We start from the raw sequence: 27,506 nt of genomic DNA on the forward strand, positions 1-27,506 counted from the left end.
AGAGAGCAGTAGGCCATGACCTTCCCAGGAGACATCAGGTATATAACCCTTACTAATGGTTATGTCGTTCCAACAGAAAGTCTGCGTTCCTTTTTGGGCTACCACTGTATGCATTCAGTTTCTCTCTGAAGATTAAATGTCCATCTAATTTACTCAGGGACTTACTTATAAAGTTGATATTTTTGTAGCAGCTACTAATTTTATAAATGTAAATACACCATCATCATTTAATTCTGGAAAAGAACCATATTCTTGAATCCCAAACATCTGTCCTGACATTTTAGAGCTCAAGTGGTAATGCATTTTGAATCTATAAGCATCTCTTCCCTTCTGTGGGCTAGTACCTGCTGTAGAGTCATCATCAGGTAAGCGGACAAGAGTGTAACATATTCCTGGTTGATTATAAGCAAGGCTGGGGACTGGGATGCAACACAGGACTTCATAGGGATCGGATGGTTCCACCTGCACTGTCACTTTCTCCAGTAGCTGGTCATTAAGAGTATTGGTACAGTCAAACTGAAAAATCAGCAAATAGAAGAGTTATGAAGGGTGAAAACTGTTTTCAAGCAAGTTGTTCAGTTGTTCTTCCCATCCACGACTCCTTTCTGGGACCCACTGTACCTTCCTTCTCTAAACAGCACTGCAGGTCTCCTCCTAAGATTTTTCTTTAGGCAACAGGGATAGCCTTATTTTTGAGGTCTTTTTGTTTATATTATTCATCATTTCCTTATTTTTCCTGAGACTGAGTTCTACTAAACAAGATGGTAGAAGTCTGACGCTGTCTGAGAATCAAATTGAAATCCAAGTTCTTGGAACAACCCATTCAATATATCCTAATGTTAAGCGATAATTAGTTTTTAATAGGTTAGTTTATTGTTCAACTTCTTCAGACATTTTGGGTTTATGTCCTTTTAAATTTTAACCATCAAAACTACCCATCATAATGAAGATATCTCTATAGCTATGGGGTTAGGGAAAAAAACCAAATGCTGCCAAGTTACCTCTCTAGATTCATAAATTAACGGGGAATTAATACTCATCTCCAAGCATACGAAGCCCCTACAGAACCAGTTATCTTACCTGGAACACAATGTGATTGGTAAACATGTGCTTGACACAACGAACGAAATATTCTGTCTCTGCTTCTGTGAGTTGAACAGGCTCAGAAGACTTAAACAAGGGTCCTAGATTCATAAACTCAGGAATGGCAGCCAGTTGTTCTACCAAGGGAAGAGGAAAGAAGGAAAAAAGTAAGATAAGATGACAGGAGAAGGCATTATTCTGGATGCCTACAATGTTTTAAGTTTCCATAGTCTTACTAATAGTTGAAAACCAACATAATATGTCCCCAAGCTTTAGTGAAATAATCTTTCAAGTAAGTGTTTATATACTGAATTACTAAAATTCCAAATTCTGTAGAATTTGAGTTCATTGTTAACCAAGATACAGTGTAAGAACAACATTCCCAGTTATAAGTTAGCAACTGGAAATGGAAAAGTTCCATGGACTCCCAGTCGCCCCAGCAACTGTAACCTATGACAATAAATATTCAGCCAAACAAAGATTTCCTGTAGTGAAAATTAATCAAATTGAATAAAAGTAGTGGACCTCATTACATTTTTGGTGCTTAGGGTGTAAGACTATTACTTCTACACATCAAATCATCATACCTTGGAAAATGTCTTGCCTGGATGGGGCCAACTTCTCTGGCTTAGTAGCCACAAGTGTGATTTCTACAAAGACAGATAGAGCAATCAAGTGAGCTTCCCTCCCACTCTCAAGCTACAAATGCAGACGAAGAGATGAGGGCAGAAACTCCTAGCAGATATATAAGAAGCTACTGCTAAATCATACCAGTAGGTTCTCTGTCCCCTTTTTTGGAGGGACACTCAATATATTTAGTGAATGTATTTGTGAAATAAAGTTAGCTTTAAAAATACAGAATTTGCTTTAGATTGATGTACCAAAATTTTGGTACCAGGATGTACCAAAAAAATTACGCTTAAAACTTAGGAGGAACAATTAATAAAGCAAATTTCATGATTCAAATAGGGAAAACTACTTACATAGTGTATAACAGTAACAGAAAAACTGAAAATTTTGAAAGTTAAACGTAAGATCTTTCATTCTCAGTTCTAACCACTAACACTTTGTTCCTTTCTTTTTTTTATGTTTTTGAACTTCAAAGTTAGACATTCTTTGGGAATACTTATTATGATCTTGCCCCATACATTCTTCCAAGACAAACCTACAATGGCAAAATTAAGAAATCACCAACCTCAGAAAATAGAAATAGGAGGTAATAGCATAATTACTTCTCTGAGACAGGATGACAACTAACTTCAAATGCCATAACACTTAGCATCAAAATTTTTTAAAACTCAGTCTCGGTCACATTTCATATTCTTCCTTTTCTGTGAAAACCAGGAAATGTTTTAAAAACCCTAACTTAAAAAATATCATCCACCTTAGTTCTGTCAAATTTACAAGTAAGAAGTGACAAATACAGCATTAGAGAAAATATGCTACATAGAAAACCTTAACAGAGTTATTACCTGCTTTCTGTTCAAAAACAGGAGCCATAGCAAGAGGAATAGATTTCATGTCAAAGGGCCTTTCTGAAGGCTCCAGCGTGTACTGGCGCAAGGCTTTTTCCATCCCTGGTACGGAGACTGTTAGGCCTATGAAACAAAAAAAACCTCAGCTTTACAATTTCTTGCCAATCCTAGAATCCAGATAGGCCCAGATTTGTAATATTTATCTAAGCTCTCTGAAGAAAGAGAAGAATAATAACTACACACTTTATAAGCTGAATAATTAAAAATAAAGGCTAATATATAAAACTGCCTTATAATTTCATCCAAGGAAGCACAGCAGCAAAACAAAGATTTTCAACAATTTAAGTACCTCCTAGAGGAGAAAGTACTTTAGCCAGGTGTTAACAATGTTAGCATAAGAAAAGAGAAAAAAGGTAAACCCATCCAAGAGGGAGCTCAAGGAGAACTAGGAACAAGCAGTATTCTTTGGGTCCTTATATACTTCAGGTTTCCCTAGAAATGCAAGTGCGCTCAAAGATAAAAACCAAGCAGTTTGCCTAGTGAAGTTGGCTCATATGCAAGTCATCATGAGGTATGCTTCCAAAACACCGCTTGGGGAACAAAAGCAAATTTGTCTCCATTCTTGGCTCTCACTGACCATTAAAGATATATGTAGCATTCAGTGCCATCTGCCTCTGCTGCAGCACATTCAGATAGAAGGTAGCTCTGTCCCGTACTTCATCATCAGTATCCATCATACACCTGCCCAGGAGATACAGAATAGGCAATGTCACAGCCCCCTAAGGATTTCTAATAGCTTTACCATTACACCCAAAGGATACCATTCAGGCCATCTGATGCTACCTTTATACCTAAATAGCAGCCAACAGTGGATCCTAAAATCTCCACAAATCTAGGATAGTGTTGTGAATTGGTAAAGAAACAGTGTTGTTATAAATCAGAATCACTATGTAAGTGGGCATCAAAATAATTAGGAAGATCACAATAACATGAGATAGCAGACTAGAATCTGTTCTTGGATTTGCAACCATATGACCCTAGTAAATACTTAAGCTTCTTCATAATTAAGAAATGGGAATATTATACTTTCCAAGGATACCGAAAAGTATTCAGAACCTTGGCATTGTTACTGCTCAAATGGCAATTTGTTTTATTTAAACCAGCCAGCCTTACACTTGCAATTTTTCTGTTCAATCACAAGATGAAATCACAGAATGTTTGCTCAAGCAAGTCTTTTCTTCCTCATCAAATAGGGAGTCATGGAGACCATGAAAAGCTGGTATTTTCAATTCTGCATAGTGAATCACTCTGAACTTGGCCCTGTTATACAAGTTGAGGCACATGTACTTAAGTCACTTTCTCAAAACTGTACAAGAGAAATTCAAAGTCAAATTTTACATGTACTTAGCACATACAGAATTACTAGAAAGATAACAGAAATCTCATTTGCCCCTGACTTACTCCACCAGCTCTACTCTGAAGCCCTGCAATGCATCTGATATGGCACAGTGAGGAGTTCTCTATTCAACCACATGGCGTTCCTTTTTTTTTTTTTTTTTTAAAAAGACATTCTTTTTACTTACCTTTGTAAGAGTACAAGGATGCTTGGGAGAAGATTCTCATTCTGAGCTCCAAATTTAGCCAAAGCACTCACAGCAGCTATAATGGAGCATAAAATGGGACAACATAAATATTGGTTTCTCAGTTAAGTAGTAATCATTTCAAAAAAAATTAAAGAAGCTTCCCCATGTTCAATGGGAATAAACTCTCTTATTGTATTATGTGTTTCTCAATCTTATTTCTTTGATCCATTTAAGCATAAAGATAAATCTGTAGGCCCAAGGGAGCTCTGCATAGGAACATCCTTTATGCATTAAGGAAAAAGAATCATATATGTTTCCTATATGAGCTATCTTCCATTTCAACAAGTCTTCATATACCACATTGATATAATTAAGCTGTAATCTCAAATAACCATGCCCAAGCATATAAAGAAATTCTACTATTAAAATTCACTTCATCCAACAAAGATTTATTGCTCATCTAACTTTTGTCAGTAATTATGTGAGGTGCTGGGGGTAGAAAGATAAAAGACATAGTTTCTGACCTCAAAGAGTTGTACTTATGTGGAAAAGATAGATAAAAGTAAAGAGATAATTACAACAAAGCAAAGTAAGTCCATGATAGGACGACACCCAGGATGCTATGTGAGTACAAAGGACCCTACCAGAATTGGTGGAGGAGAAAAGAGGCAAGGAGTGGACACTTAAAACTTGGGCTAAAATCTGAAGAACAAGCAGAGTTGCCAGAGGGAAAAGGCAGGAAAAGAGCATTAGAGACAGACAGAATAACAAGTACAAAGAGAAGTAAGTATGGCCTGATACGGGACTAGACACAGTTGAGCAAGGCTGAAGCACAGGACCTGTGTGGGAGAGCAGGAGGGGAAAAGTGAGAGGCTGGAGACGAAACTAAAATAGGTGTGGTGTAACCTCAAAGTTATTATTGATGGATGTTAAATAAAGGATAAGTTTGTATATTTGCAGCAGGTTGGGCTACAAGTCTGTAAGCAGATTTGGTATGCAAAGGCCTTTCTTTTTTTTATTAAGGTATCATTGATATACACTTTAATGAAGGTTTCATAAGAAAAACAATGTGGCCACTACATTCACCCATTATCGAGTCCCTCCCCATACCCCATTGCAGTCACTGTCCATCAGTGTAGTAAGATGCCACAGAGTCCCTATTTGTCTTCTCTGAGCTACACTGTCTTCCCTGTGACCCCACACACACCATGTGCACCAATGATGATACCCCACAAACCCCTTCTCCCTCCTTCCCCACCTGCCCTAGCCCATCCCTCCCCTTTAGTAACCACTAGTTCCTTCTTGGAGTCAGTGAGTCTGCTGCTATTTTGTTCCTTCAGTTTTGCTTCTTAGTTATACTCCACAAATGAGGGAAATCATTTGGTATTTGTCTTTCTCTGCCTGACTTATTTCACTGAGCATAATACCCTCTAGCTCCATCCATGTTGTTGCAAATGGTAGGATTTGTTTCTTTCTTTTTTTTTTCCTTTAAAATTTTTTTTTTATTTTGCTATCATTAAAATACAATCATATGAGCAACACTGTGGTTACTAGATTCCCCCTATTAATCAAGTCCCCATCACATATGCCATTACAGTCACATCTTATAAGCGTAGTACAATGCTATAGTATCACTACTTGTCTTCTATGTGCTATACTGCCTTCTCTGTGCCACCCTCCCCACATTATGTGTGCTAAGCGTAATGCCCCTTATTCCCCTTCTCCCTCCCTTCCCACCTACCGTCCCCAGTCCCTTTCCCTTTGGCAACTGTTAGTGCATTCTTGGGTTCTGTGAGTCTTCTGCTGTTTTTTTCCTTCAGTTTTTGCTTTGTTCTTATGCTCCACAGATGAGTGAAATCATTTGGTACTTGTCTTTCTCCACCTGGCTTATTTCACTGAGCACAATACCCTCTAGCTCCATCCATGTTGTTGTAAATGGTAGGATTTGTTTTCTTCTTATGGCTGAATAATATTCCATTGTGTATATTATGTACCACATCTTCTTTATCCATTCATCTACTGATGGACACTGAGGTTACTTCCATTTCTTGGCTATTGTAAATAGTGCTGCAATAAACATAGGGGTGCATATGTCTATTTGAATCTGAGAGGTTGTTTTCTTTGGGTAAATTCCTAGGAGTGGAATTCCTGGGTCAAATGGTACTTCTATTTTTAGTTTTTTGAGGAACCTCCATATTGCTTTCCACAATGGTTGAACTAGTTTACATTCCCACCAGCAGTGTAGGAGGGTTCCCTTTTCTCCACATTCTTGCCAACATTTATTGTTCCTAGTCTTTTCTATGTTGGCCATCCTAACTGGTGTGAGGTGATATCTCATTGTGGTTTTAATTTATATTTCCCTGATAATTAGTGATGTGGAGCATCTTTTCATGTGCCTATTGGCCATCTGAATTTCTTCTTTGGAGAAGTGTCTGTTCATATCCTCCACCCATTTTTTTAATAGGATTATTTGCTTTTTGGGTGTTGAGGTGTGTGAGTTCTTTATATATTTTGGATGTTAACTCCTTGTCACATATGTCATTTACAAATATATTCTCCCATACGGTAGAATGCCTTTTTGTTCTGCTGATGGTGTCCTTTGCTGTACAGAAGCTTTTTTGCATGATGTAGTCCCATTTGTTCATTTTTAATTTTGTTTCTGTTGCCTGAGGAGATGCATTCAGGAAAAAGTTGCTCATGTTTATATTCAAGAGATTTTTGCCTATGTTTTCTTCTAAGAGTTTTATGGTTTCATGACTTACATTCAGGTCTTTGATCCATTTTGAGTTTACTTTTGTGTATGGGGTTAGATAATAATCCAGTTTCATTCTCTTACATGTAGCTGTCCAGTTTTGCCAACACCAGTTGTTGAAGAGGCTGTCATTTCCCCACTGTATATTCATGGCTCCTTTATCATATATTAATTGACTGTATATGCTTGGGTTTATATGTGGGCTCTCTAGTCTGTTCCATTGGTCTATGGGTCTGTTGCAAAGGCCATTTTTGTAGCAGAGGGCAAAGGCTGGAGACTTGTTGGGCATCTGAAATGGGTGGCAGCCTAAAGCAGCACTCATGAGACTGCTCATAAAAAAGAATGAAGAAATATTGAGGAGACAGAATTGACAGAACTTTGCCAAAGAACAGATGGGGGTGGTAAGACTGGACTAAGCATCTGAGTTGGCAACTGAGTGGATGATAAAGGTGAGAATTTCAATTTGGGCTAATTTGATTTTCCAACTGAATTTAAAGTACTTAGACAGTTGGACATACAAGGTGAGGCTGGAGATATGATACAATGTCCCAGAACACCAGCAGAGCTCTGAAAATGATCACCAGGAAGAATGTATGTGTTGGAAAGGCAAACCCCTTAAGGAGTGGAAGAGAAGTTCTATAAATATGACTGAGGAGTGACAGAAAGATGTAGGCTATTGTGGAAACGGGAAGGGAAAGTTTCGTGAAGTGGTTAGTCAATAGTACAGCAAACTGAGGTGGGTGAACAAAGACATGAACATTAAAGTGTCCACCTTCATTTTCCAACTAGCTTATAAGTCACTTAAAAAGACAGCTTCAGAGAATTTTTAAGGGAGGGACCTAGATTATAGTGAGCTGAAGAGAAAATATAAAATATGTTCATGGCAGCCGCTAGTAATGGCTATTTAAAGTCTATCTGACACGAGAAGTATATTAACTGGCTAGTAAGAGACAATGGGTCACAGGAGGGTTTACATTTTTAACAGGAGAGATTTGTTCATATGCCAGTGGGAGCAATGGTTAGAGAGGAGGGAGTAAAAAAATGCCTAAGACCTGAATAAAAAGTTGCTTAAAAAATATAAACACACACACATTTCACAGACATTCATACTTATAGCTATAACTGAAAAAAACTGATGATGCCATCATAGTATTCCTATCACACTGAAAGCCTAGGGTTATTTGTCTCTTTATCTCTAACCTATGGCAGAAATCAGGATGGAAACTGGAGTACAGAGAAACAGCTATATACCTGGGCCTAAAGTATGCTCCAAGATCCCATCATCAAAGACCATGTAATTTTTCACCAAAAACAGACTTCATTTTCCAATTTCATTACCACCACCACCCCCTTTAGTTAAGCATTTCAAAACATCAGCAGTTACATCATTATCAGTGTTCCAGTGACTCACCAGCTCTGACAGCCTCATTCTCCAGGACGACCCTATTAAAAATAAAGCGGATATACTTGGACGGGACAGGCGTTCTAGGGCCCTCTTTGCCCAACAAGTGTAGAATCTTAGTAGCCAGAACAGTGTGTTCACAGTCCTCAATGAATTCACAAAGGTGAGCTAGGCCTGCTTCTTTACTCTCAGGGTTCTCTTCCACAATGCTGATTATGCAGTCCACAATGGCCCGCTTATATTCAAAGCCTCCCTGGCAAAAGAGAAAACTGCCATTCATTCTGAGGATGCTTTTTAGAAAAACGCCTATACTCCAAGGCTCATGCTTATAATATTCAAATTTCATTTCCCTTCCCTTATGACAGAAACAAAAGTTTTTTTTGCTACAAGTGGGAAGGCCAAAGCCACAGCATGTTTAGTAACGCTAAGAAAGCAACCAGAATTAAGCGTACTATTTGAGAGGTATGCTGAGATAAAGAAAGCTACTTCAAATACCATGGTTTTGAATGGGAATCATAAGAATTTAAGACAGCAACTTCCTATAATTAAGAAGCAATCCACTTACATCATCTCGGAGCATGTTGGAGAGGAAAGTCATCATAACAGTGTGCTTTCGAGGGTATTTCTGACAGAGAGCACTAATTGCCTGTACAACCACCACCTGTAGAAAAAAACAAAAAGACATTCATCTTTATGACTGTACAACTACCACTTACAGAAAAACAAACATAGAAATTCATCTTTATAACTTCAGCTACTAAGCATACTTTCTCTCTTGTTAACCATAAGCTAAGGAAGTGCTGTTATTACCTAAAATGACAATGTTTCTTCATGAACAATAAGCAAGGAGACCTCAAAGAAAACTAAAAAGCAATGTAAAAAATGATGTTCTTTCAAGAGACCTCATCCCTTTGCTCCAAACAATAAACACAGAAAGTTGTTAAGGTGAACAATAAAGATAAAAAGCTTAAACAGACTGATTTCCATAGAAGACATAAAAGTTGGCAAGGAACCACTTCACTTTTCTTTTTCATTTCTTCACAAAATGCTTTCTAGGAGAATATTATCATAACTTTAAAGATCAGTGCCAAGAAGTGAGATGGGGACGAGATTTTACCCTACTTACAAGCTAACAAATTAGCCTGCCACAATTTTGTGGATGCTAGTAGAAAACAGAAGACTCCTGGATCAGAGATGAAAGACAGTTAATTACTCACAGCAACAGGAACAGCAACAGCAACAGATAGAGTATCAGCCTTTGGGGGCCAGTTTCCTGGGCCCCAATTCCCACAGAGCAATGCAAAGAGGACCAGATAATACTTGGATCTGCAGTAGGTTGCATTACAGGAGAAGAATCCTGAGGTAGGGAATTTGAATAATTCACAGTGGGCAGTGAGCATGCTGGTCGTTTGTTCTGAAGGGAAACATTATCTTTATTACACTAGACTAGTGAGCATGTTTGCTTTTTGCTCTAGAGGGAGCACTAGCTGTATCTTCTAGGTTATATGGAAATCTGCGCTTTACTTTCAGGAGACACTAGATCTTGGAAGGCTTGCACCACACAAAGGGAACAAAGCTGGGATAGTAGGAAACAAAGGGCAGTTAGTATCTAACTTGCAAGAGAATGCAGAAATGCAAAAAACTCACAGGGAATTGAGAATTGTCTCCCAACAACTAGATAGTCCCAAATCTATATACGTCATTTCAGAGCTCAGAGAATGAAGGAAAACATCCATGGTCTTTTTATGAAGCAATGATAGCTAAACCAAATGAAGATGGTATACAGCAAAAAGAAAAATTCCAGATGAAAATCATTTATGAATAATTATATAAAAATTTTAAGTGATATCTAAGCTAACAGACTCCAACACTACAGTGAGAAAATAATATATCATGACGAAATAGGATTTATACCAAGAACGCAAGAATGGTTCAACATTAGAAAACTGGCTAATATATAATTCATCATAATAATGAGTCTATGTGGAAAAGCCATATGATGATATCCATAGATGCTGAAAAGCATTTGAAAAAAATCCAACATCCATTCCTCGTAATAATTCTTGAAAGAGTAAAACAGGAGTGGATAGATATTACCATTTTCTGTACACATATACATGCCACAATCCTAATGTCAGCATATTACTTAATAGAGAATCCCAAGAGTCATTTACATTAACATCAAAAACAATATAAGGATCTCATTATCTTAACTATTGTTTAACATTATTCTGGAGATATTACCCAATGCAATTATACAGGAGTACACTATTAGAGTAATAAGAATTGGAAAATAAAAGACAAAACTAACTTTATTTACAGATGACATGATACTATATACCTGGAAACCTTAGAGAATCAATGATAAAACCCACTCAGTAAAATAATTCAGCATGGTAGCAGGATATAAAATTAATATGCAAAAAGAATACTATTCATATACATGAATAATAACTACTGAGAAGATGTAATGGATACAAAAACTTATAATAGCAATAACAAAAAAGAAATACTTGGGAAAAGCATTTTTCAAGTATTTTTTAAAACTAATACAAAAAGACTATAAAATATTCTTAAAAGGCACAAAAGTAGACTTGACAAATTAAAAGATATCCCTTGTTCTTGATTAGGATGTCTCAACATCATCAAGGTATCTGTTCTCGCCTATGTTAACTTATAAATTCAATGTGATCCCAGCAAAAATGGCAATGAAATGAGGATGGACAAGTCAATTCTGAAGTTCATAAAGAAAAGTAATCATGTAAGAATAGCTAGGAAAACAATGAAAATAAAGAGCTATGAGAGGGGACTAATTGATATTAGTACATCCTACAAAGTTTCTATGTTTAAACTGGTGTGTGGTACTGATGTATGGATAAAGAGAGCAATGGCATAGAACAGAAAGCCCTAGAGTAGACCCAAGTACATATGGAACCTTAACATATAATAAAGGTGATATCTCAAATTACTGGGACAAAGACAGTCTTTTAAATAAATTTTTGGGGGGCAACTGATTAATCATTGGAAGAGGATAATACTGGATCTGTTTCTCACACCAAACATAATAAAATCCAATAGATGAGATACCTAAATGTAAACCATGAAACTATACATGTAATAGAAGAAAACACGTATGCATTTTTATTCACCCACTCAGATTCTGTACTTTGAAGAGAAAAGCCTTCTAACCATTACTCAAAAGTCAGATTCCATAAAAGACTGACAAATTTGATTAGATCAAAATGAAAAACTTTCATGACAAAAAACATCATGAGTCAAATGAAACTGAGAGAAAATACATTTCAGATAATTAATATCCCTAAAATACAAAAAAAAAACTTTGAGAAACTAGAGACCAAAATTCCTATAGAAAATGGAGAAAAGACATTGAGCAGGCAATATTTAAAAATAAATATTAAATATTATATTTTATATAAGATGTGTAGTTTCACTCACAGTAAGAGAAATTCAAATTAAAACTACATTAAGATACCTTTTCTTACCCATCAGGTTGACAAAACTTCAAAATACAATATATTCTATTGGGGCCTACAACACAGAGGAAACTAGCACTCTTACACATTGCTGGTAGATTTTAGCACTCTCTACAAAACTACATGTTTATTTACCTTTCAACCTAGTATATGGACTTCTAGGAATTTTACCCTGAGGATATTCCTCTAACATTTCAAGAAAACATATGCACAAGGTTATCCACTGCAGCATTATTTGTAATCGCAAAATATTGCAAACTATCTCAATGTCTGAGCATAGGAGATTCATTCAATAAGCTACACTACAAAATGACCTTTATAATTTCCCATGGTCTCCCAATGATTTGTCCACCTGAATACACAGGCTAGGTTTGTTTTTTAAAGTCTAGATATATACTAGAAGAGAATAAACAGGGTCAGTTATACTTCTTCACTGAAAAAAATGAAAATAAATAAAATCTTTCTACTTTAATTCTTCTAACTGAAATTTATTGTTCTTTTGATTATTCTCACCAGTTCTATTCAACACTGTACTGGAAATCCTAGCCCATTTTAATAAGGCAAGAAAAAGAAAGGGCAGGTATTTGGATTGGAAATGAAGTAAAATAGTCTCTATTCACAGTAACATTATTTTTATAGGCAATCCTAAGGGATACATACATATATATATATGTAACAACTACTCGAACCAATAAGGGTACTCAGCAAGGATACTAAGTTATGGGAAAGTAAAAGTAAATAAATATAACAATATATTTTTAATATACTACAGCAAAAAATGAAATAGAAATTTTAATAAAATCAAAATGCATAAAAAATATTTTTATATAAATTTAACAAAAGATGTGCAAGCCCTCTAGAGTAAATGGTACAAAACATTGCTCAGAAAAATTAAAGAAGACCTAAATAAAGGGGGAGATATACCATATTCATGAACTCGAAGAATAGTGTTAAGATGTCAATTGTCCTTAAATTGATTTACAGATTCACACAACTCTCATCATAATCCCAGCAGGCTTTGTTTTATAGAGAATATAAGAGGTTCTAGATTTTATATGGAAGTATGAAGAAACAGGAATATTAAAAAAGGACAAAGAGTTAGAAGACCACCCTACTTGACATTTAAGAGGTACCATAAAACTGTATTAATCAATACAGTGTGGTAATGGCATAGGATTGACAAATACATCAATGGAATATGATAAAGAGCCCAGAGATATACCTACAATTATACACCTATATGCTTCTCAGACAAAGACGTGAAAGCACTATAGTAGGGAAAGAAAAGTATTTTCAACACAATATGCCAGAATGACTGGATATCAGTATGGAAAAGGCTAACCTGATCACACACAATATACCAATATTAATTGAAGTGAGATCACAGATCCAAATGTAAAACCTAAAACCATCTTTAGGGCTTGAAGTAGACAAAGGTTTCTTAGAATACAGAAAGCAGTAACTGTGAAAGAAAAAATTCATAAATTAGACTTCATAAAAATTTAAAACTGCTTATCAGAAGACTGTAATAAAAGAAACAGAGAGAAAATAATCATTGAAACTCTTGCCTTGAACTCATCTGAGATTTCAGACACAAAAGAGGAGATCTGCTTCATGAGCCTGTCCACACTGCTCTCACTTCCTGTTTTGAGGAGGGTAGTAATGGCCAGGGTAGCAATGCTTCTGTTTGAGTCTGTGATTAAGTTTTCTAAGTCCAGATTGCAGGCAGTAACAGCAGAGGGATGCTTCATCGCCACCTTGTGGAAGGGCAAGAAAAAAACTTAAGTAAATTGCTATTGCTATAAACCCTTAAACATTTAAAAAAACAAAGGCAGAGGAAAATGGGAATTTTAATTAAGACTTTTAAAAATCTAAATAGAACAAAATAAGTTAAAATAACTGTTTCAAGAAGAATGTTTCCAATTAATAAGGTATTATATATCTTTTGATAAATGATTAATGGCCAGAGTCATAGTTAGCATAGTACTTTCTCTTCCTGAGTTTCTATAACCTTTTTAACAATATCACACTCTGTCTTTTAATTACAGTTAGCCTGTGTTTCCTTAGAGTACATGTTAGTACATGGATATCAGGATCTCTGAGAACAGGACCCAGCATGGTAAACACAGCTCAAAGACTATTAATATCTTATCACTTAGAAAACATGTTGTATTTAAACAAGGAAATTCCAGCCAACCTATGTTGCTCATAGTCACTAAAACATGTATCTCATTCTCCTGTTTCTATGTTTGTCAATATTGTTCACCTCTCTGCCTCTCTCAGTATTGGTATAGAATCCTTTACCCCCAATTCTAAAAATGTGAAAACTTAGCAAAGTACTAGCATCAAAATTCATTTACCAGCAAAACATGACCCAAACTAATATAAAACTAATTAAGTCTTAATTCATTCCACTTAGCAAGGAGAGTCACACATGCAATGCATAGTATCAGTGTGCTAATGGTGGGGTGCTCCAGGCCCAATGGGGTTAGTAGATAAGGGTCAGCACCATATCATCTTTATAAAAGTCACAAAATGCTTAATTCTAAGACACATCTGGCCCACAAGATTACAGATGAAGGAATATGGACGTATATCAACTCTTTAAAATATCATTCAAGTTATTGTTCTATAAAGGCTTCTTCCATGGCTGCTCTAAACTTCTCTTTCTCCAATTGTTCATACAATTAATTTATAAAACAAGTACGCCTTACAAGTCTCCTAGTACATTAAACTTTTATTTAAAATTTGTATGTTTATTTTATTCTATATTTCCGTATTGTATCCTGTGCTGTCCAATATGGTAGCCAATAGCCACATGTGACTACTAAGCATCTGAATGTGGGTAGTCCAAATTGAAATATGCCATAAATGTAAAATAAACAATGAATATCAAAGACTTGGTATGAAAAAATAGAAAGCAAACTATGCCTTTAATAATTTTAAATACTAATTAGTACATGTTGATAAATTTCATATATATTAGGGTAAATAAAATATATTAAAATTAATCTCATATTTTAAAAAATTTAATGTGGTTACTATACATTTTTAAATTATGTATGTGACCCACTGTGTGTTTCTCCTGGACAGTGCTGCTGTAGACCAGCTCTGTCCAAAGAGAACTTTTGCAGTGAAGGAAATGTTCTTTGCAGTATCCAATATGATAGTCACTAACCACATGTGACTATTGATCACATGAAGTATGATTAGAGTGACTAAGGAACTGAATTTTAAATTTTATTTAATTAATTTAAATGGAAACACAACCACTTGTGGCTAATGTTGCACAGTGTGGCTCTTGACTATAAAGTGCTTAGAAGTCAGCAATGAATTCTAATCTTTAGTTGAATAATAGTGAAAGCAACCATACCACAAACACAGTGAGATGCTATAGAAGTGATGCCCACGTCATATCCACTAACTTTGGAAAGAAAGCCAAATACTTCACATTTAAAGTTTTCCCAGTCAAACACTGATATAAGTCAAGAGTTAGGAAAGGAAATCTACCTTGTTCAGGGTCCTCACAGCCGCGTATCTCAAAGCTGGCTTAGGAGAGCTACAGAAAAGTTGAAGAACTAGAAAAGAAAAATATCACTGTGAATACAGCTCATTTCATTATACTGCATTTATCTGAAAATATAATACATGAAGAATCATATTCAAAGTATGCATAAGGAAGTTAGATCACAGCATCAAAAATTCATATGAAAATGTATCAAAAATAGAAAAAGCACTTTTTGTTGAGCTACAAAATTTTAAACATAGGAAACAATTCTAAAAGAATTAATATACCCATTAATATATGAATTTAAATAGTAGGAATATTTATAGTTATAAGAACAAAAGGGTTTTTTAAACATTAAAAATAACTGAAGGCATTAAAGTTATTTGTCTTCTAAGTAAAAAAATGTGTTAAGTATTTTATATGGGGAAATAATAATTGCAGAAAAAAAAGTAAAAAGCAACTAAATCATCTACATAGTAGACTGCAAAGGCTATATATACAGAACTAAGGTTCAAATCATTCTTAATACTTACCCTGAAGACCTATGGGACATAAAACACAAAAACATAAGAATACAAACAAAAGCCAGCTTTCAAATATACAACTAACCTGAGACTGCAGGTGCCAACTCCCTTGCAGTACAGTTAGGAAGATGGATGATAGCTGAAGCAGCTTCATAAATAACCATTTCATGTTTATTTCGCAAGCAGCTCTCAATGAAATCAAAGAGTGGACTTTCATGGCTGATAATAAATATACAAAGGCCATCATTAGATATCAGAAAGAACAGAGGCAATACACATAGTAATTAAAAACAGACCGATTGAGAAGCACTTTTGGAATTAGGGATGAAGGATCTTTGAAAATAAACTCTCCCATAAAAGCAATGAGAACAGTGGCATAAATGTTCAAGATCAACATTTCTAGCACTCTAGAAATTAGCCAAAGGTTTGCAACAATCTTAGGGATATTTGGTTCAGAAAAGTAGGTGAACCTTTGTAAGAACAGTAAGCTTTCTGGTGTTTGGTTCTATTTCCATACCCTCTTCTCAGTTTCATGGTAGCCTTGGAAATGAGCAGCCTCAGAACTTCAGTAGCTATGAAAGCCAACAGCCTAGCAGCCATTGGCACAGGCAGATAAGTTTGGAGGCCCCTCAAAAGCCTTGTCCTCAGAGAAGTGTCACTATTGGACTGACTGGTGCTCTCTGGAAAAGTCCCATTCATAGAGCTAATCTTTATTTCATCTGTCTTGGAGCTCTTTCAGTAAGGAAAGTGCTCTCACCAGGGAGTTTGTCCCAAAAATCAGTGGCAGTTGTTTAACACTGCAATTTCCAGAGGCAGTGATTCCAGTTGGGGCAAACAAAAGGCTGGGCAAAACACTTCAAAGGAAAATCTGAGGAATGAGATGTCCATAGGGGGCTTTGAAAATTTCTGACATATTCCTGGGGATCCAGAAGGCCAAGCACATACCCAGGAAGACCTGAGAGCCCTAATCTCTCACGCTTGGCTTTGAGGCTCTGCACAAGTAGGAAATGAAGGGAAAGGAAGAGTTGCAAGCTGGCAGAGAGTGAAAGGCATGGCCCAACACAAAGTGCCCATTGGAAAAAGGGTAAGAAACATGTTGGTTTAAAGCATTTAAGAAACTGTCAAATCATTATCTGACAACTCAGCTAACCAAGTAGAGACTTTAGTGGCGACACGTGACAAAGAATAAAGACTATAGAATTAGTCCAAGGAAGTCACTAAACAAACAACAGCAACAAGACCAAGCTCTGGGAGAAGCCAAGATAGCGGCATGAGTAGGGCAGTGGAAATCTCCTCCCAAAACCATATATATTTTTGAAAATACAACAGATACAACTATTCCTAAAAGAGAGACCAGAGGATACAGTACAACAGCCAGGCTACATCTACATCTGCAAGAACTCAGCACCTCATGAACAGGGTAAGATACAAGCCATGGCCGGCGGGACCCAAGCACTCCCCCGACCCCAGCTCCCCGGCGGGAGGAGAGGAGTCAGAGCGGGGTGGGAGAGGGAGCCCAGGACTGCTAAATAATGAGCCCTAGTAATCCACACCGGGAGTGTAGACACACATTGCATGGTGTGCTGGATATTAGGGAAATGGAACAGTAAAATCTGCAAGTGGGTCCCCACAGCCAGCTCCTCTGGGACAAAAGAAAAGTGAGTGCTATTTGAAAGTCTTGAAGGGACAGGGGCCTCACAGCTGGACAGAAATGTACCAGCACACTCGGCCCAGCAGCTGGGAATCCCAGGGAACTCTGGGTGCCCTAACCCCCTGGACAACAGTGCGGCTCTGAAGCCCCTCATGGCGATAAACAGCCTGCCGTTCATTCTCCCTCCTGTGCGGCCCCGCCACAGCGGCCGAGTAGTCTGAGAGCAGGGTGCTGTTCTCGCAGGAGAGCACAACTGGTGCACCTGCCTCTCCCCACAGGGCTCTGGGTTGCCCAGAGGGCTGTTCCCAGTGTGAGGGGAACCGACATAGGCAGCGGAAATGGGCAGGGCCACCAGCAAGAAGGGACTTTGTTCTCCCAGCTGACACACGCGCCACCTGCCTACAACTACCTCTATCACCATGAAAAGGCAAAAGAATTTGGTCCAGTCCAGAATCACCCAGACAACCCCTGAGAGAGGAGGGCCTGGGAGACAGACATAACCAATCTTCCTGAAAAAGAATTCAAAATAAAGGTCATAACCATGCTGATGGACCTGCAGAGAAATATGCAAGAGCTAAAGGATCAAGTTGGGAGGGAGAATACAGAAATAAAACAATCTGTGGAAGGACTTAGGAGCAGACTGGATGAGGTGCAAGAGACCATTAATGGAAAAGAAATCAGAGAATAGGAATACAGAGAAGCTGAGGCAGAGAGAGGTAAAAGGATCTCCAGGAATGAAAGAATATTAAGAGAACTGTGTGACCAATACAAAGGGAACAATATTCGCCTTATAGGGGTACCAGAAGAAGAAGAGAAAGAAAAAGGGATACAAAGTGTCTTTGAAGAAATAACTGCTGAAAACTTCCCCAAACAGTGGGAAGAAATAGTCTTTCAGACCATGGAAGCCCACAGATCTCTCAACACAAGGGTCCTAAAGAGGACAACACCAAGACATACAATAATTAAAATGGCAAAGATCAAAGACAAGGACAGAGTATTAAAGGCAGCCAGAGAGAGAAAATAGATCACCTACAAAGGAAAACCCATCAGGCTATCATCAGACTTCTCAACAGGAAACCTTACAGGCCAGAAGAGAATGGCATGATATATTTAATGCAATGAAACAGAAGGGGCTTGAACCAAGAATACTGTATCCAGCACGATTATCATTTAAATATGAAGGAGGGATTAAACAATTCCCAGACATGCAAAAGTTGAGGGAATTTGCCTCCCACAAATCACCTCTACAGGATATTTTAAAGGGACTGCTCTAGATGGAAAACCAATCCTAAGGCTAAATAGATGTCACCTGAGAAAATAAAATCACACCAAAGAAAGCAGACCAACCAAATACTAACTAAAGGCAAAAAAATAAAATCAACTATTCACAAAAGCAGTCAAAGGAAACACAAAAGAGTACAGAGTAAAACACCTAACATATAAAGAATGGAGGAGGAGGATTAAGAAGGGAGAAAAATAAAGAATCATCAGACTGTGTTTATAATAGCTTAATAAGTGAGTTAAGTTAGATGGTTAGATAGTAAAGAAACTACCCTTGAACCTTTGGTAACCACAAATCTAAAGGCTGCAATGGCAATAAGTACATATCTTTCAATCATCACCCTAAATGTGAATGGACTGAATGCACCAATCAAAAGACACAGAGTAATAAAGTGGATAAAAAAGCAAGACTCATCTATATGCTGCTTACAAGGGACTCACCTCAAACCCAAAGACATACACAGACTAAAAGTCAAGGGATGGAAGAAGATATTTCATGCAAACAATAGGGAGAAAAAAGCAGGTGTTGCAGTACTTATATCAGACAAAATAGACTTCAAAACAAAGAAATTAACAAGAGATAAAGAAGGACATTACATAATGATAAAGGGCTTGGTCCAACAAGAGCATATAACCATTATAAATATATATGCACCCAATACGGGAACACCAACATATGTGAAAGAAATACTAACAGAATTAAAGGAGGAAATAGAATGCAATGCATTCATTCTAGGAGAACAGGGAAAGAATGAAATGATTTTGGAGCAAGGATTCTGTATTTTACTACAATTAAATCAGTATTAATCTGAAGTAGACTGTGGCAAATTAAAATGTGTATTTTAATTCCCAGAGTAACAACTAAGAAAAAAACAAAAAAATGTAAAAATATTGATAGGGAAATTAACATGACACACTGAAAATATTTATTTAACACAAAAGAAAGCAGTCAAAGGGGAAGAGAGGAACAAAAAAGACAGGAGACTTAAATAGAATAGCAAAATGGCAAAGGTAAATCCAACCATATCAATAATTATAATAAATGAGACTGGCCTAAACACTGCAACTAAAAGATAAAGATTGCCAGGCAAGATAAAATATCTAACTACATGCTACCTACAAGAGACAGACATGGGATTTAAAGATAGAAACAGAATGAAAGTAAAAAAATTGGAAAAGATATGCCATGCAAACAGTAACCATAAGACATAAGAAGTGGCTATATTAATATCAGACACAACAGAATTTAAGACAAAAATATTACAAGAGACATCTCAAAATGAGGAAGAGGTCAGTACAACAGGATGATATAAGAATGATAAACATATACATACTTAACAGAGCCACAAAATACATGAAACAAAAACTCAACAAGGTGAAAGAAGAAATAGATCATTTAACAATAATATCTGTAGATAGGCATACCTATAGATACAGGTATATATGTCTATACCTACCCAATAATTGATAGAACTAGACAGAAAATCATCAAGGATATAGAAGATTTGAACAACATAATCATCCAACTCAATCTAGAACAATCAAACCAATGACTATAAAGTATACATTCAAGCACACTGGGAAGTTCCCAAGGATATATTAAATGCCAGTCATAAAACAAGCCTCACCTTTAAAAGGATGGAAATCATCAAAGCATGTCCCCAACCACAAGTGAATTAAGTTATAAATCAACAGCAGAAAATAAATCAGGGTAAAATACCAAGGAATAAACCTAACCAAGGAAGTGAAAGACCTATACCCTGAAAACTACAAGACACTCTTAAGAGAAATTAAAGAGAACACTAACAAATGGAAACTCATCCCATGCTATTGGCTAGGAAGAATTAATATTGTCAAAATGGACGTCCTGCCTAAGGCAATCTACAGATTCAATGCAATCCCTATCAAAATACCAACAGTATTCTTCAATGAACTGGAACAAATAGTTCTAAAATTCATATGGAACCACAAAAGACCCTGAATAGCCAAAGCAATCCTGAGAACGAAGAATAAAGCAGTGGGGAACTCGCTTCCCAACTTCAAGCTCTACTATAAAGCCATAGTAATCAAGATACTTTGGTACTGGCACAAGAACAGACCCACAGACCAGTGGAACAGAATAGAGAGTCCAGATATTAACCCAAAAATATAAGGTCAATAAATATATGATAAAGGAGCCAAGGACATACAACGGGGAAATAACAGCCTCTTCAACAGCTGGTGTTGGTAAAACTGGACAGCTACATGTAAGAGAATGAAACTGGATCATTGTCTAACCCCATACACAAAAGTAAACTCGAAATGGATCAAAGACTTGAATGTAAGTCATGAAACCATAAAACTCTTAGAAAAAAACATAGGCAAAAATCTCTTAGACATAAACATGAGTGACCTCTTCTTGAACATATCTCCCCAGGCAAGGGAAACAAACGCAAAAATGAACAAGTGCGACTATATCAAGCTGAAAAGCTTCTGTACAGCAAAGGACACCATCAATAGAACAAAAAGGTACCCTACAGTATGGGAGAATATATTCGTAAATGACAGATCCGATAAAGGGTTGACATTCAAAATATATAAAGAGCTCATGTATCTCAACAAACAAAAAGCAAATAATCCAATCAAAAAATGGTCAGAGGAACTGAATAGACAGTTCTCCAAAGAACAAATTCAGATGGCCAACAGACACATGAAAAGATGCTCCACATCACTAGTCATCAGAGAAATGCAAATTAAAACCACAATGAGATATCACTTCACACCAGTAAGGATTGCCACCATCCAAAAGACAAACAACAACAAATGTTGGCGAGGATGTGGAGAAAGGGGAACCCTCGTACACTGCTGGTGGGAATGTAAATTAGTTCAACCATTGTGGAAAGCAGTATGGAGATTCCTCAAAAAACTCAAAACAGAACTACCATTTGACCCAGGAATTCCACTCCTAGGAATTTACCCTAAGAAAACAACCTCTCACATTCAAAAAGAGATATGCACCCCTATGTTTATCGCAGTACTATTTACAATAGCCAAGAAATGGAAGCAACCTAAGTGTCCATCAGTAGATGAATGCATAAAGAAGATGTGGTACATATACACAATGGAATATTATTCAGCCATAAGAAGAAAACAAATCCTACCATTTGCAACAACATTAATGGAGCTAGAGGGTATTATACTCAGTGAAATAAGCCAAGCGGAGAAAGACAAATACCAAATGATTTCACTCATATGTGGAGTATAAGAACAAAGAAAAACTTAAGGAACAAAACAGCAGCAGAATCACAGAACCCAAGAATGGACTAACAGTTACCAAGGGGAAAGGGACTGGGGAGGATGGGTGGGAAGGGAGGGAAAAGGAGGAGGAAAAAGAAAGGGGGCATTACGATTAACACATATACTGTGGGGGAGGCAAGGGGAGGGCTGTACAACACAGAGAAAACAAGTAGTGATTTTACAGCATCTTACTACGCTGATGTTCAGTGACTGTAATCGGGTTTGTAGGGGGGACTGGATAATGGGGGGAGTCTAGTAAACATAATGTTCCTCATGTAATTGTAGATTAATGATAATAAAATAAAAATAAATAGAAAAAAGAATGCAGCAGCCAAGTTTGAAAAAGACATATGCACCCCTATGTTTATTGCAGCACTATTTAAAATAGCCAAGAAATGGAAGCAACCTATATGTCCATCAGTAGATGAATGGATAAAGAAGATGTGGTACATATACACAATGGAATATTATTCAACCATAAGAAGAAAACAAATCCTATCATTTGCAACAACATGGATGGAGCTAGAGGGTATTATGCTCAGTGAAATAAGCCAGGCAGAGAAAGACAAGTACCACATGATTTCACTCATCTGTGGAGTATAAGAACAAAGAAAAAAACTGAAGGAGCAAAATAGCAGCAGACTTACAGAACCCAAGAATGGATTAACAGTTACCAAAGGGACAGGGACTGGGGAGGATGGGTGGGAAGGGAGGGATAACGGGGTGGGGGACGGAAGAAAGGGGGCAAAATGATTAGCATGTATAATGTGTTGGTGGGGCACGGGGAAGACTGTACAACACAGAGAAGACAAGTAGTGATTCTACAGCATCTTACTACGCTGACGGACAGTGACTGTAATGGGGTATGTGGGGGGGACTTGGTGATGGGGGGAGTCTAGTAAACATAATGCTCCTCATGTAATTGTAGACTAATGATACCAAAATAAATAAATAAATAAATAAGGAAAAAAAAAGAAAAAAATCAGGGAAATCCCCAAATATTTTGGAAATTGAACATATTTCTAAGTAATACATGGATCAAGAATAAATCAGAAGAAAAATGAGAAAATACTTGAAATTAAATGAAAACCAAAACAGAACAAATCAAAATTTATGAAATATAGCTAAAGCAATGCTTGGAGGAAATATATAGTTTTAGCTACCTATATCAGAAAAGAATAACCTAAGTTTCAAATCAATAGCCTAAGTTTCCACAATTAAGAAATTAGAAAAAAAAGAGTGAACCAGACCCATACAAGCAGAAGGAAGGAAATCAGAGCTGAGGTCAATGGGCTAGAATGCAGAAAATAATTTTCAAAAAAAATCAATGAAACCCAAAGTTAGTTCTTTGAAAAGATCAACAAAATTGACAAATCTTCAGCTAGAACAACCCCAAAAAATAGAGAAAAAACACAAATTACAAAAATCAGGAATGTATTTGGAAATAGACAACACTACTGACCCTAAATAAATTAAAATGATTATAAGGCAATATTGTGAACTGCATGCCAACAGATTAGATACCTTAGATCAAATGAACAAATCCTTAGAAATAACCACCAAAACTGACTCACAAAGAAATATAGAATCTAAATAGACCTGTAAATTAGTTTTTAAAAATCTTCCATCAAGAAAAGCACAGGTCCCAGTGGCTTCCCAATTAACCCATTGGTTAATTCTATCAAATATTTAAAAAAATAACACCAATCCTTCATAAACTCTTCCATAAAATGAACAGAGTATACTACCTTCCAAATAATTATGTGATACCAGTATTTCCCAGATAACAAAACCTGATAGTTTTCACAAGAAAGCTACACATCAGTATTTCTCCTCACATAGACACAAAACTCCTTAACAAAATATCAATAAACTGAATCCACAATACATAAAAGAATTATACACCATAAATAAATAGCATTCATCACAGGAATGCAAAATTGGTTTAACATCAGAAAATCAATTTATGCTGTATGCCAAATTAATAATAAAGTACAGAAAGCATCTTAATAGATGCAGAAAAAGCAACTTAGAAACCTTAACACCCATTCATAATAAATACTCTCAAAAAACTAGAGGTTGAAGGGAAGGTTCTCAATGTGATAAAGGGCATCTTCAGAAAATCCACAGTTGGTATCATGCTTAATGCTTTCCCCTTATAATCAGGGACAAGGCACGGATGACTGCTTTTACCTCTTCTACTCAAAATGATACTGATGGTTCAAGACAATACAATTAGGCAAAAAAAAGAAATTAAAGACATCCACTTCAGGAAGAAGTAAAACTATCTTTGTTCACACATGACATGACCCTATGCATAGACAATCCCAAGCAACAGACACCTGGAGAACTAAGAAATGACTATAGCAAGGTTACAGGATACAAGATCAACATAAAAAAACAATAGTATTAATATATATTTGTGTGATATAGTATGTACTTCCCAGGTATTTTTGGTCTTCATCCATAGTTCCTGAAAACTCTACAGAATCTTAAAGGTGAAATGGGTATTTTGTCATATTAATGAGAGACTTTTGGACCCCCACCCAAGGGCAGGGGCTGGAGGCTGGATCAACCAATGGCGAACAGTTCAGTCAATCGTGACTATGCAATGAAGCCTCACAAAAACCTCTGAGAAGAGCTGTCTGCTCTCTCTGCTCTCTGCTTTGCCTGCTCTGCTTGGTTGGATCCTGCTTCTCGGTCAGGGAGAGCTTCTACGCTTGGGGAACCAGAGATGCCTCTGTGTGCCACCGAGCCAGGCCCCAAGCTCCACGAGAAAAGAAGCTCCTTTATGTGGGACCTTGTCCTATGTCTCTGTTCATCTGGATGTTACCTTGTATCCTTTATTAGCTGGTAAACGTAAGTTAAGTGTTTTCCTGAGTTCTGTGAGCCACTCTAGCAAATTGATCAAACCTAAGGGGGAGGTCGTGGGAACCTCCAATTGTAGCTGGTAGGTCAAAGGCATGGGTAACTGCCTAGGGCTTACAACAAGCATCTGGAGTGGTGGGTGGAGGGCAGTCTTGTAGGATGTGTGGGAAGATTCCCTCCCACATATTTACACACATTGGAATCAGTCTGGGTACCCAAATGAAGTTACACTACTATTACTACTGTGTATAAATATTGTTACTGTTTATACATACATGTTGGGAAGAAATACACAATAGCATTTGGAGTCAGAGATGTTGCAATTGCCAACAATTAACCCAAAATGAAATAATAAAACAATTCTATTTATACTAGGATCAGAAAGAATAAAATATTTAGAAATAAATTTAATAAAAGAAATGTAATATTCTTACACTGAAAACTACAAAACCCTGCTGAGGAATATAAATGGAGAAACAGCCTCTGTTCATGGACTGGAAGAATCCATATTCTCAAGATGGCAATTTTCAACAACTGATTTAGTCAAAGTGGATCTACTGTTTTATTCAATTCAGTCCCTATCAAAATGCCATCAGGCTTTTTGTTCTAGAAATTCAAAGCTAATTCTAAAATTTATATTGAAATGCAAAGGACTTAGCTTAGTCAAAACAATTTTCAAATACTTACATATATAGAGCAAACATCAACAGATCTGAAGGGGAAAATAGACAGCCAGACATTAATAGGAGACTTCAATACCCCATTTTTAATAATGGATAGAACATCCAGATAGAAAATTAGCAAGTAAACAGTGGATGGGAACACAACATTATAAACTAAATAGACCACCCAGACATATACAAAACATTCCACCCAACAGAATACACATTTTTCTTAAATGCACAAAGAATACTCTCAGGATAGACTACATGTTAGGTCACAAAACAAGTCTTAACAAATTTAAAAAGATTAAAATCATACTGAGTATCTTTTTAAGCCACAATGGAATGAAACTAGAAATCAAAAACAGAAGGAAACTAGAAAATTCACAAAGACGTGGAAATTAAATGACACGCTCTTGAACAACCAATTAGTCAAAAAAGAAATCAAAGAGAAATTAGAACGTATCTTGAGACAAACAAATCCACAACATACCAAAACATGTGGAATGTAGTAAAAGCTATGCTAAGAGGGAATTTTATACTGAAAAACTGTAATTTTTTGAAATACCATCTAAGATAATACACATATAAAATAAAATAGAATTGCCAGAGAAATTCTGAAAATAAGTGAGTTTAACAAGTTAGGGGTAAGGGTCATTTTGTCCAAAACTGATCTGCTGGGCACTCAAAAAAGAAGCTGGATTTCTATGAACCTTCATAACAACTGGACTCAGCCAAATGTGTACAGTAATCCTGGTCAACCACAAAGCTTGAACTCGAGTTCCTTCTCACAGTGCCAAAGGAGGGTCTGGGACTTCCCCAGCCTTGAAGGCTTACATGGAGATTCCTACTACTATGCCGTATCATGTAACTGCAAGCTTTGGATCCCAATTTTTGATTATGCTAGGGAAGGGCTGCTTCCTCCCAAAATTTGTGCTAAGCTGTCAACATAGGTTTTAGGTTATACAGTTGGTTGGCATATAATTGTTCATAGTAGTCTCTTATGATCTTTTTTATTTCTGTGGTATTGGATGTAATGTCTGCCACATATTACTTCTGCTTCCCATGCCTGCTCACAACAATAAGTGGTTAGTACTTCTGTACTTAATGCAGTTTAAAAGCCTCAAAGCACACAGGTCATAATCCCTCTTTCAGTGTTTGAAGACTGCCCTGACAGACCTCTGATCACTGACATCACACCAATGGGCAACAGGGGACTCAATGCATCTGATACTGTCCCAGACTATGAGCTTCCCCCAATAAACGTTACTCCAGTAGGCTATGTGTGAGTTTTGCTTGGACATTTGTACTTATTTGCATAAAAATTATTACATCAAGGAGGGTATCAAGTCAGGTTTCTACTGTGGCTTTCTGTAAGTGAACTGAATGGTCATAGGTCAAAGACTCATTCTGGCATTTTGACAATATGGCCAGTCACTGGGGTGGCTGGTCTCACTAACTGCCTGTGGGAAATAGCCTGAAGTCCCAATGAATGAAAAATGTTAGGGATATGGGTGCCCAGAGAGAACTTGGTTGTTATTAATGGCCTTGGTGGGTGTGTCCCAGGAAGAGGCAAACTTAACTGAACAATCCTTAATAAAATACATAGACACACACAGATCAGGAAGCAAAACAAAAGCTGGGAAACAGTCTTACAGAAGAGTAAGGGAGGAGAATTTGTTTTACCATTTATCAACACTACTATGAAGTTATGACAATAAACTAAGGTGTTGCTGATCCAGGGACAGAAACATACAGCAGTGGAGAATAGGAGCCCAGAAGTAGACCAGTGCATGTAAGGACACCTGATTTAAGACAAAGCTGACACTCTGCAGCAGTGGGTATAGACAGGTATTTCAATGGTGCTAGGACTACTACTGTGTATACATATAGAAATTAAAAGAAATTAAATTGTGGGGGATTCTGGGAAGATGGCAGAGTAGAGAG

At 36.8% G+C, this 27,506-nt stretch overlaps 1 protein-coding gene across 1 annotated transcript in view; it reads right to left on the bottom strand.

Annotated features, from left to right (window-relative positions):
- COPG2 (COPI coat complex subunit gamma 2) overlaps positions 1 to 27,506 on the bottom strand; it is a 111,560-nt gene that overhangs the window by 42,074 nt on the left and 41,980 nt on the right. Inside the window, exons 10-20 of the mRNA XM_036909016.2 lie at positions 15,907 to 16,040; positions 15,300 to 15,367; positions 13,358 to 13,546; positions 8,861 to 8,956; positions 8,305 to 8,548; positions 4,142 to 4,217; positions 3,196 to 3,299; positions 2,556 to 2,681; positions 1,671 to 1,733; positions 1,081 to 1,220; positions 345 to 516 (exon numbers count right to left, since the gene is read on the bottom strand). Coding sequence (XP_036764911.1) covers positions 345 to 516; positions 1,081 to 1,220; positions 1,671 to 1,733; positions 2,556 to 2,681; positions 3,196 to 3,299; positions 4,142 to 4,217; positions 8,305 to 8,548; positions 8,861 to 8,956; positions 13,358 to 13,546; positions 15,300 to 15,367; positions 15,907 to 16,040 — 1,412 coding nt within the window. The remainder of the gene's footprint in view (positions 1 to 344; positions 517 to 1,080; positions 1,221 to 1,670; positions 1,734 to 2,555; positions 2,682 to 3,195; positions 3,300 to 4,141; positions 4,218 to 8,304; positions 8,549 to 8,860; positions 8,957 to 13,357; positions 13,547 to 15,299; positions 15,368 to 15,906; positions 16,041 to 27,506) is intronic.

Source organism: Manis pentadactyla, chromosome 7, assembly GCF_030020395.1.
Source record: "Manis pentadactyla isolate mManPen7 chromosome 7, mManPen7.hap1, whole genome shotgun sequence".
NCBI lineage: Eukaryota > Metazoa > Chordata > Mammalia > Pholidota > Manidae > Manis > Manis pentadactyla.